Source organism: Microtus ochrogaster, unplaced genomic scaffold (genome assembly GCF_000317375.1).
Source record: "Microtus ochrogaster isolate Prairie Vole_2 unplaced genomic scaffold, MicOch1.0 UNK69, whole genome shotgun sequence".
Classification (NCBI taxonomy): Eukaryota; Metazoa; Chordata; class Mammalia; order Rodentia; family Cricetidae; genus Microtus; species Microtus ochrogaster.
In genome coordinates this window covers 1,418,503-1,430,028 of record NW_004949167.1, presented here as the reverse complement: position 1 = coordinate 1,430,028, position 11,526 = coordinate 1,418,503, and the positions used below count along the sequence as shown (strand labels likewise).

General features: G+C 48.2%; 1 protein-coding gene across 4 annotated transcripts in view; it reads left to right on the top strand.

Moving 5' to 3' along the window:
- St3gal3 (ST3 beta-galactoside alpha-2,3-sialyltransferase 3) overlaps positions 1–11,526 on the top strand; it is a 220,358-nt gene that overhangs the window by 110,537 nt on the left and 98,295 nt on the right. For all 4 annotated transcript variants that reach the window (XM_026777483.1, XM_005370054.3, XM_005370055.3 and 1 more), the window contains one exon: positions 9,742–9,784. In XM_026777483.1, the coding sequence (XP_026633284.1) occupies positions 9,742–9,784 (43 nt within the window). The remainder of the gene's footprint in view (positions 1–9,741; positions 9,785–11,526) is intronic.

Genomic DNA, 11,526 nt, shown 5'->3' with positions numbered 1-11,526 from the left:
AGAGAGAGAGAGAGAGAGAGAGAGAGAGAGAGAGAGAGAGAGATTGAACCAGTTTTGAAGAATGCAGAAAATTATCAAATAAAAAGGCCAGGATACTTTCCAGGCAAGAAACACTCACTTTTAATAAAACAACAACAGAAACGACATTGAAAGAACTCCCAGTTCCTCAGGAACTATCAGCTGAGTGTGGCAGTGCGTGCCTGTAATCCCAGCCCTGGAGAGGTCAAGACAGGAGGGCTGTGAGCTCAGAGCCAGCCTAGACTACGTGGGGACCCTGCCTAACCCCTCATCCCCTACTCCTCTCCCGGGAATACTGAATGAAAGGAGGCCAAGATGTCCGAACTCAGCACAGGGGAGAAGATAGGGCTTGAAAGGTAGGGAAAGGCCACACCACAGAGTCCCTTTCTATACAAGATTATCTGTTAAGTTGAGCTTTGGTGCGGGCTGTGCTTGAGGGACTGAGGGATGGGGTTTATATGTAGCGAGGGAAATGAGGGCATTACAGAGGACACCCTTGTAATAGCTCTCAGGCAGAAAGACTGCTCATCTGGATGTGGATAAGAAGACAGGTTGGACACAAAGCCTGGAGGCTTATACCTGCCACCCCAGTGCTCAGGAGTCTGAGGTAGGAGTGTCTCGAGTTCAAGGCCAGCCTGGACTATATAGATCGTGACTCAAAAAAGCCGACAGGTTAAGAGGTGGCAGCATATTCTACAGAGGGGAAAATGAGCAAGAGCAACAGTGCCGGTTCAGGGAGCAGGGTCTGTGTTGAGGAACGGAAAATGAGCTAGGCATGGATGGTGTGTGCCTATATCCCCATCTACTTGGGCGGCTGAGGCAGAAGGATCACTTGAGTCTAGGAGTTTGGGGGCAGTGTGGGCAGCATAGTGAGACCACATGGAAAGAGAGAATAATGGGAAAGGGGTGGGAATATTCAAAATGAAGGGGGAAATGTGTACAAGAAACTGGAGATGATAAGGACTATGAAATAGTTCCTCCTGGCCAGATCATAAGATGTGGAGGGAGAGGTGGCACAGGCAAAAAATGACAGAGTAGGATAGGTCACTAGGGACCAGGGCCTGGAGGATTTGCAAACCAAGAGATTGGCATTTATCCCAGCAACAAGAGAGTCTACGCAAAGGCCTAAAAGCGATTTGTGTCTCAAGTTTGTTTATCGTCTAGAAAGACAGCCCTGGTTACAGTGCAGAGAAGCTGCGAGGAGGTAGGGACACCAGTGGAGGCAGCTGCCATAATTCAGGCAAGAAGCGAAAGCTGTCACCAGTCATAGAAAAGCACAGAAAAGAAGCCACGTGATAAGATATGGCCTTTGGAGGCAGAAGCAAAAGGAAACCCTTAAAGGGCAAGGGATGAGAATGGCATCGTTTGTGAAATAAGAAAGAAAGGCATAACCGATTTTCACCCACCATAACTGGGGGAAATAAGGGAAAAGCAAGACTCAAGGATTCCTCTTGGGTTTCAAGCCTGTGGTACCACTCGCGAAGGTGAGGGCTGGATGCTGGGCATGTGTGGGGTGATAAAGATGACTTGTGTGAAGCATCCTCACTTGTCATCTCTATAGTAGGAAGCACTGATCAGGGGTGCAAGGCAGATGGCCCAAGGGGAGAGAGCTGTGCACAGAGAACTCTGGAGGTGTGCTGTGAGTCCCCCTGGACTGCTTGGCTGATAATGTGGATGTGGAATTTACAGGAACTAGGAAAGAACCATGGAAAGAGGCATGTGGGATAATAGCTAGAGGTTATTTGGGGTCGGGAATAGTGGAGCATGTTCATAAAACACAGAGCATCCCCTAACGTCCTGTAAAAGATGGTGCCTCATAATGGGGCAGCATTAGTGATGGTGCAGAATCAGCCCTCGGCTACAGGGCGCTCTTGCCTCCAACTCTAACCTACGGAACCTACAAGCAAGCCTTCTTGAAATGATTGAGCTGTTTCTAAGAATTTAATTCTACCTCAAAACGATTAAGGTCTCCCCATGTAGCACGTTCTAACAAGGTAAAAACCCGTATGGCTAGCCATCAGCCAGATGCTGCTGGGCAATTCAGAGATGGATGAAAATGAAATCCCAGAGAAGGGGGGGATCAGTGAAGGCAAGCCTAGAGATGATGTGAATATTAGCTTTAGTAGGCCAGGACATTATAACACTTTCCATATGTTCCAGAATGCAGAGAAAGCTTGGGAACTTTATGGGAAGGCTTGGGAAATGTAAGGGAACTAGATATAAAAAGAATGGTGTCTGAGATGAAAAAATATACTGGCTGGCTCATCGACCCGTTAGATACAATAGAAAAAAAGAGAGAGAAGGGAGCTAGGAGCTGTATCAATAGAGACTGTTCAAAATGAAATGGAGTGAGAAATTACTAGGAAAACAGTGAGCAGGGAGTTATTGAGGCGTGGGACTTCCGGCAGCCTCATCTGTAATTGAAAAAGAGAAGAAGGAAGAAAAATATTTGAAAAAGTAACATCCAAGTTTTTTTTTTCTTCTTCTTCTTCCTAGTTTGATTAATACCCACAGATCCAGGACCCTCCACAAACCCCAAATCAAGGGAGGCTGTGAAGCCAGGGTGATGCTTTCCTTCTCTTTCTCCAGGCAGGTGGCCTGAGCAGAAACCGGGCCCCTGGAGAGCCTCAGGCAAAACAAGGCCTCCCTGAGCAGAGCAGGCGGGTCCAGGCAGGAGGCGGAGGGGGAAAGCCAGGCGGTGAGAGCAGCGAGCTCAGGGAGCACCGTGAGCATGATCCTTGTAGGAGGCTGTCAGGAAAGACGAATGAGGAGAGAGAATGGGGCCTGTGGCCCGCTGCTCCTCAGAGAGCTGGCTACTGCGAACATCGCCAGAGGTGGTTCCTACCGTTCCAAGGGGCCTTTGCGCAGGATAGCACATTCCTTCTGGTAAACCGTGTGTGTGTGTGTGTGTGTGTGTGTGTGTGTGTGGTGGAGACTTATCACTTCCCCCAGCTCTTCCTCAGTGTCTGAGAATAGCTGCTACAAACCTGGTCCACACCCACCCCTCACTAGGGGTTTCTAAACCAGCAACAGAGGGGTGAATTGTAGTCCCTTTCCATAGTAAGGCTCAAGGTACCGCCTACCCATTGCTGGAGGCCGTGTTGAAAACTCCCGTGGGGAAAGTGAAGCCAGCCCAGGGGTGGCCCACTGGTCTGCGTGGTTCTACAGTCCACCCTTCCCTCGGTTTAAACCCGAAACCTTCCTGTTGGGTTAGGGGTACAAATCCAGTTTGCTTAGCATGGGCCAGGCTCTGGGTCCTTTCTTCTCAGTACCACAGAAAACTAAAACAGCAGCCACATAGCTAATCATGTAAGTTGCTGTTTGGCTGCACCAGCGCAGCTGAAAATGCAGGCCACATCACATGATAACCACAGAAATACCCCTCATTTGGACTCCCGTGGCTTCCTGCCGGCGCAGCAGCCTGCCTCTGCCGCCAAAGCATCTCCCGTTGCCGGGTGCCTTTCCGCTGTCAGTTGAGCAACTTGTGGGCCCCTTAAAAGTGCCCGCCAGGCACAGCTTGCTCTCTTGCTCCTTCCTTCTTCCTCTGGTTTCTGCATGCCCGTCTGCCTGCCTCCCTCGTGTCCCCACTCTGACACGGCCTTGCACTCTTTCTCTGTTCCCCTGTAAGCTCCTCCTCTTGTACCAACTCTGTCGTGCATGGCGTGTTTGCCTAGTGGCATACCTTGGCAGGGCCTGCCGAAAGGTACCCACTTCGCCTTTCTTTCTTAATCCTTTTCCCTTCTGTCCCCTTAATGTTCTCAGTGTACAAGTCCAGTGAAGTTCCAGATATTTCTGTAGTAACAAAAACCCATGCTCGCTTTGACTGACAAGTCCCGAATTAGAACATCTAGTCTTATGTAATTTTCAATTCATTCAGGGCTGTAATTCTGAAGCCAGGTGTGGTGGTACACACCTTAATCTCAGCATTCTAGAGGTAGAAGCAGATCTCTGAGTTTGAGGCCTGCCTGGTCTATAATAGCAAGCTCTAGGCCAGCCAAGGCTATGTAGTGGGACCTTGTCTCAAAAAAACAAACAAACAAACAACAAAAAACAAAACCAGAGTTGTAGTTACTTCCTTTAAGCTCATTAGGCCTTGTCCTATAGGGGCCGGCTTAGGGAAGAGGGGGCCTGTGTCTGTTTTCTTTCTGCCCTCTCCCAATTGCCCGCTGCCCTTTCTGGCTTCCCTCAGATAGCTGTAGAGGAAGAGAAGGAAAATCTGGGTGAGTGTTGCACTCTCTGGGTCCTGCATGTGTTTAAAGTTGACTCTGGGTGCTCCTGTAGGCCTTCAACAGACTCCAGCTTGTCCTGGGTGCTATGCCTCAGTCTGAAAGCCTTCTCCACAGCTCCTGGGAGTCTGGATGGCTGCTGAGGGCCTGCAAACACGCTAGGCCAGTGGTTCTCAACCTGTGGGTCATGACCCCCTTGGATATCAGCTATTTGTTAGGATTCATAATAGTAGCAAAACTACAGTTAGGAAGTAGCAACAGAATAGTTTTATGGCTGGGGGCTCCTGCATTAATGATCATTTGATCATTAAAGGATCAAAGCATAAGGAAGGTTGAGAAACACCGATCTAGGTGGATGCTTTGAGGAAGGAACTAAAAGCATATCCTCCTAGCTCATTCATAGGAGTGCAGGCCAGCCCCATGCAGCTCTCCTGCCATGGCAGCCCCTCACAGTGCCGCCAGACTTAGCAGATGGGAAGCCCTCTGCAGGCAGCTCACTGTGTCTCCATGCTTTGACGGGCATGTAGTAAGTGTCCCTTGCCAGCCTGGCATGATAAGACAACACTCCTGGCCTTCCAGAGGTGGGGTTCGTAACAGTTCTCCTCAAGGGAGTTTCCCAAGTAGTCTCTTCATCTCTGACAACTGATTTTCCTGTATTTAATGTGAGGAGGGTCTTCAGCACTCTCTCTATATATATGAAGCTCATTACTTTAAGGATTGGAAAGAAGGCACAGTGCTTAAGGGTGTTTGCTGCTTAGAGAGGACCTCAGAATGGTTCTCAGCACTCACATTGGGTGGCTTCCAGGCACCTGCAAGTCCAGCTCCAAGGGATCTACTGCCCTCTTCTGGCCTCCTCAGACACCTGCACACAAGTACTCATACAGACTCAAAGACACACACACACAAGCACACACATGCACACAGTTTTAAAAAAAGGAAATTGGTTACTTTTAAAACTTGACTAAAGCCGGGCGGTGGTGGTGCACGCCTTTAATCCCAGCACTTGAGAGGCAGAGGCAGGTGGATCTCTGTGAGTTCAAGGCCAGCCTGGTCTGCAGAGTGAGTTCCAGGACAGGCTCCAAAGCTGTCCTGTCTAAAAAAAACAAAAACAAACAAACAAAAAAACCCTGAAATTTCTTTTCACATTAATTTATTTCTGCTTATGATTGTTGTGACCAAGTGGTCTTGATAAGAACAGCCAATAATCTATGGAGTGTCTGTCCGCTCATCAGCTGGCAGGCCAGAGCAGTTTGCTTAGGTACCCTGATGTAGGCATGGATCCTTGGATCCTGCCGTAGGCACGTTTTGGTTTCTGTACACAATCTTTAGGTACTATTTCTTCAGTCTACTCCTGTCTTTATAGATTGATGAATTTTCCCTTAAAAACAGAACCTAAGTCCTCACCTTGAAAAACAGCAACAAAAGCCCATCAGAAGATCAGTAACGAATGGGGCTCAGCTCCTATGGACTGAAGAGAATCATCTGAAAGAGTAGACCAGGGAGGCCTTGGAAGGGACATTCTTCGGAAAGGCCGTGCTGCCTGGGGATGGAGCTCAGTAGGAGGGTGCTTGCCTGGCATGCGCAAACCTTGGGTTTCACTCCCAGCACTGGTGTGTTTGTGTGTGTGTGTGTGTGTGTGTGTGTGTGTGTTATAGGACAGAGCTCAAAATGGCTTTGGAAAAATCACGGTTGCTATGCAGTGACTCCGTGAGGGTGACGGCGAGTTGTGACTGACCGGATAACTCGGGATCACCGTGGACATCAGCCTTTGGGCACGTCTGGGAGGGAGTTTTTAAACTATGCTAACTGAGGCAGGAGGACACACCTTAAGCTTGTATGGCACCGTTCCAAGGGCTGGAGTCCTGCACTAAATAAGAAGGGAGAGCCACCTGAGCAGGCGCCTCCATTGCTGCCAGCCCCCTGACTATACCAGCAGCCACCTCAGGTGCTTACCACTAGACTGCCTCACCAGGATAGCCTGTGCCCTGAACTGTGACCCAGAATAAACCTCACTTCTTTATGTTGCTTTTGTCACGTGTTTTCTCTCAACAAGAAGGAAAGTACTAACACAGCGGTGATAATAGTTTTCCGTGGTCTCAATAGCATTCTGCCCCACTTCCTCCATTAAGAACTGAAGTCAGCCAAGCAGTGGTGGTGCACGCCTGTAATCCCAGCAGGCAGGGGGCAGAAATGGATCTCTAAGTTCAACACTAGCCTGGGCTACAGAGTGAGTTCCAGGTCAGCCTGGACTACACAGAGAAACCCTGTCTCAAAAAGAAACAATTAAAAAGAATTGAAATCATAGCCTTGGGCATACAAAGCAAGCACTCTACCACTGAGCTCCATCCCCAGCCAGCCCTCTATAAAGTTTTATTTTGAGATTTGGTCTTGCCAAATTGTCCAGGCTGCCTTTAAGCTTAACGACCTTCCTGAGTAATCAGGATTGTAGCTTTGTGCCCCTATGCCCAGCTTGGGTTTAGTTTTGGAAACACTTAGAATAATTGGTATGAAGTGTTGCCTCTGAAGGGTGTTGCGTTCTCCCCTTCCCTCATCTGTGTTGTGTTCTTGCTTGGCACCTGACGCTTGGGTTCCCCGCAAGAGGGAAGGCCTCCTCTGACTTCTGGAAGGAGTCCGCTGGGGTGTGGTACACTGTGTGCCCTTAGTTATTGGCAGCCACCAAGTGGGGACAGACGACAAGTATGAGGCAGGCTGGTGATGTTTCTTTTCCCTAGAATTCTGGAATACAAGTGTTGAAAGAATATTCAACTTTGAAAGCAACTCTTTTTTGGTTGTATCTTTTTTTTTCTTTCTTTTTTTTTCATTGTATCTTTAGTTTTTAGAATTGAAGCCTTTTTGTTTTTCTTGCTGGTTTTTGTAAGTTCCTAACATATGAAGTAAAGTCCTGTCTCTGTTCGAATCAGAGAAAAACTAAAATGATCTGAGGAACATTTCACTTACTGGAGGGAATTCTCGTGGGAGACAAGCCTTCTGTATCTTTTTGTGACCTTGTTGATGCTTTCAGTGTTGAGAAGATGTCTTCCCTCAGGTTGAGGATAAGTAAGCACACTTTCTGAGCGAGCATGAGGACCTGACTTCAAATCCCCACCACCCACATAAAAAGTAGGGTTTGCCCATGCGTACCCATAGCCTTGCTCTGTATGAGCAGAGACAGGAGGATTGCTATCACTTGCTGACCAGTAATTCTCCAGGTTCAATCAGAGACCACGTCTCAAGGGAATAAAGTGGGGAGTGGTAGAGCAGGACACACACACACACTTACACACACACACACACACACACACACACACACACGCACGCACGCACGCCCTTCCTGTCATAGCCCTCTGACTGTAACAGCCAGGTGCCTGTCTTAACTGCCTCATGGGATGACTCTGTGGTACTTTTTGCTGTTGTTGTTTTTTGTTTTCCAAGACAGGGTTTCTCTGTGTAGCCCTGTCTGTCCTGGAACTTTCTCTGTAGACCAGGCTGGCCTCGAGCTCAGAGATCCACCTGCCTCTCTCTCCTGAGTGCTAGGACTAAAGGTGTGCGCCACCACCACCCTGTTCTCTGTGGTACTTTTTGATGTGCATGAATTCTCTCTCTTGATTGCTTATTAAAAGTTGAGTTCCCTGAAAGCCTTGTTGCTCGGCCTCTTCTGCTTTGAGTTTTGGTCTTGATATTCCATTTCAGCCTCAGAGTGAGCTGTCAGAGGCAGGCCAGCTGACTTTGACATAGACGCACCCGGCCATCATTGAGCAGCGGTGGAAGCAACGACTTCATGGCACTTATATCGTTTTCCTTGTGAAAAAAAAAAATGCTTTTGAGGCCACAGAAAACTCCCTTGAAGTATAACAGCCAGGGTTCTCCCACTTTATTGTATGGAAACTCTGAGCCATGAAATCCATGCTTTGTATTTCATTCGAGCTGTGGAAAATCTTGGAGACAGATCTGAAATCCGCAGCAAGCACACAGAGCCCAGGGACATTCGCTGGTGGCATAGTCCCCTCAGCTGCACTTTATTTCTGTATGTTTCTCTTCCACCACCAGAGTCCTTTCTGGAAGCCCGTGTCTACCCGATGTATATTAGTTCCTTTTCAGTTGCTGTGCTGGAACGCCATGACCCAGGCAGCTAATAGAGGGGCAGGGCAGCTCATGGAGGGGCAGGGCAGCTGTGAGCAGCTAGAGATGGAAGGTGAGGGCTCGCCTACTGAACCTTAATCAGGAAGCAGGGAGGGCAAACCCCCAGCTATGTCCTTCCTCCAACAAGGCCATGCCTCCTAAGCCTTCCCAGACTGTGCTACCAACTAGGGACCAAACATTCAAAGGCAGAGCCAATGGGTACATTCACATTTAAACCACTACAGACTGCTTTAATCTCCCTTTAAAACATGGTAAAATACTAAAATGCTAGGGGCTTCGGTGTATTATAAACACCTGGCCAATATTTGCTCTGAAGTCTCCTTTTCTTGGTCTTGGACCCCACAGTCTCATGGTTCCCACACTGAGAGTTGCTGCCGTGGGTCTGAGGATCTCGTGGCTGACTCTGTCTTCACTCCAATTAGTTCTCTTTCTGTTGCTGTGAAAAACATTGACTAAAGCCGGCTTGAGGCCAGGGGTGGTGGCACACCGCACGCCTTTAATCTCAGCACTTGGGAGGCAGAGGCAGGCAGATCTCTATGAGTTCAAGGCCAGCCTGGTCTACAGATTAAGTTCCAGGACGGCCAGGGCTACACAGAAGAACTATCTTATAAAACCAAAAAAGAAAACAAACAAGAAAAACCATATCACCACCAACAAGTTGACTTTGGGGGAAGGTTCTGTTTGGTCTTACTGGTTAAAATCTATCAAGGCAGAAGTCTGCAACAGAAACCATGGAGGCATGCTGCTTGACTTGTTGTTCGGTTAACTTTCCTTTATACATTTAGGCACGCCCACCTATGTATGGTACCACCCACAGTGGGCTGGACCCCCCTCCATCAGTCAGTAATTCAGGAAATACTTCAGGAACCTGGCCACAGGTCATTCTGATTGAGACAGCCCCCAAATGAGAAGCCCTGAGATAGCTGTGTGTTGTGTCAGCTTGAAGACAGATGCTCACCAGGAGACCAGCTCATTGACCAGATTCTGTGCTTGGAGCATCGAGGAACCTGCAATGACTTCAGGCCTCGTTCTTCAGAGTCCAGTCTCTGATTTACCAAATTTCAGTTTCAAGTGCCATGTTTATCCCAGAAAGCAATTCGGAATTAGCATAGGACGGGATGGCCGCAGAGACCTAGAAAACAGCTGCTTCCAAACCTGGCTCTCCAAGACAAAATAAGTGTTCAGTTCATGTTATGTGACTGAATTTGGTTATGGCATATGTGCTTCTGTTCTTTGAAGCATTTGAATTGTGTATGTTTTCCCAAGCACTGCTTGACCTCATGGCATAGCTCTGGGAATGCGACCACAGTGGTAGCAATGGCTTGCCCTCAGTGACATCTCTGCTCTTCCTTTTCAGAGTATGATCGGCTGGGTTTCCTTCTGAAGCTGGACTCTAAACTGTAAGTAGAATGGGAAAATGTTTGACTCTTGGCAGACATCTATAAGAGCCGAGGTCTAGCTTGGAAGGGCCACCCTCTTACCTCTTTAGTTTTGGGGGGACTCCCTGGGGTCTCTGTCCTCAGATTGCAAGCAGAATCTTCAAGCATGTTCCTGTCTATAGGGCCCTGGAATAGCTTCTCCCACAGAGTGGGCGTGATGGAGAAACTGGCAAAGATGCCCTCCACCAGGCAGACCTGTGCTTGCTTCCCATTTCTGTCGGTTGAGCTGTCTTTCCTCGCACAGGCAGACCTCCCTGTCTGCTTCTCAGAGGTTTGGTACCTATGCCCAGCACTGCCTGTCCCTGTTATGCCGCATGGAAAACCCCAGGATTGCTTACTCTCTACACCAAATTGTCTTCTGTGTTTCCTTTGAATTTCTTACCCCTGTTGTCTTCCAGTTGTCTGGCTATCCTATAAATGTGATGATTATTAATTTATTAAGGTCATAGGCTCAGAGCCAGGCAAAGGTTGGTTCAAATCCCAGATTGCCACTTACTGAACTTGTAATCTTGGGCAAGTGCCTTAGCTACTTTGAGCCCATTTTGTCTGTAAGATGAAGACAGTATCCATACTTTATAAGTTGTTAGAAGGATTTAATTGAAGTGGTTAACTTGGGGGCCTGTGAGTACTGGAGATCCAGTTCTCCAGCAGTCTTTCCTGGTCTCTCTTGTGCCAAAGCTGCATAGGTGTAATTTTGCTAAATGTTCAGCAAACCCTGAGTGCTTGAATAGATGGATAGGAGGTGGGTGGCTAAGTAGGAGTGGGTGGGTGGGTGGATGGCTAAGATGGATGGGTTTATGCATAGATGAGGGGGTGGGTGGGTAGATGGATGAACACAACCCCATGTGATCATCACACTAGAAGCTGGATCTTTGTCCATTCTGTTCGCTTATTCCCTGTACAGGGTCACTCACATGGCTGATACTTCGTCCCTTCTGTTGTCAGCCATCGTGGGCTCCTGTATCCCTGAGGTATAATGTCGTGGAAGATCACAATTGCATCTCCTTCCTTTCCCTTTTGCATAAGGTCTTATATACAGCTGCTTCAGTTGGTAATAGCCACACCTATATTAAATCATCCATGTGAAGTTTTCCCATGGAACTGTCTGGCCGCTGGCCCCTTCTCCTAGAATCTAGAGTCTTGGCTCTGGTGCCTTGAGCTATGCGTTCAGGCGCTGTAGGTCTCCCAGCTTTTAGATGTCACAGAGGCCACTTCCAGGGAAGAACTGTCTGATCTCTTTTTAAAAGGCAGGCCGAGAGATGTTAGGCCCATATTAACATCTGGGGTGTGGTCCTGATTGGGCTAAAGAGTCGCAGGCTTTCCTCTTGGAAATGTCTCCGTTCAGTGCTATGCACAGAAAAGCAAAGCAAATAAAGTATAAGCCATAAACAAGTGAAATGCCTCCAGACCAGCAACGAGGCAGTAATTACCAAGTCGGATCATGTAAATGCACAAAGGAGATGTTACCGTGGACATGCCAATGGCAGTGTTTAAGCTGTCTTCGGCAGTGGAGAAGGCAGCGCCCACCCCGCTGTCTTGACAGTTGAGCGGTATGGGATAGATCTCTGTGGAGCTTGCTGCTGTGTACCAGGCCAATTCCATGGATTGATGAGATTTGGACTTTGGCCAAGAAATTGACTTAGCCCTGTATTTAACTCACACTGTGAGGGGCAGGCCAGAACCTTCTGCCACACTGTGAGGGG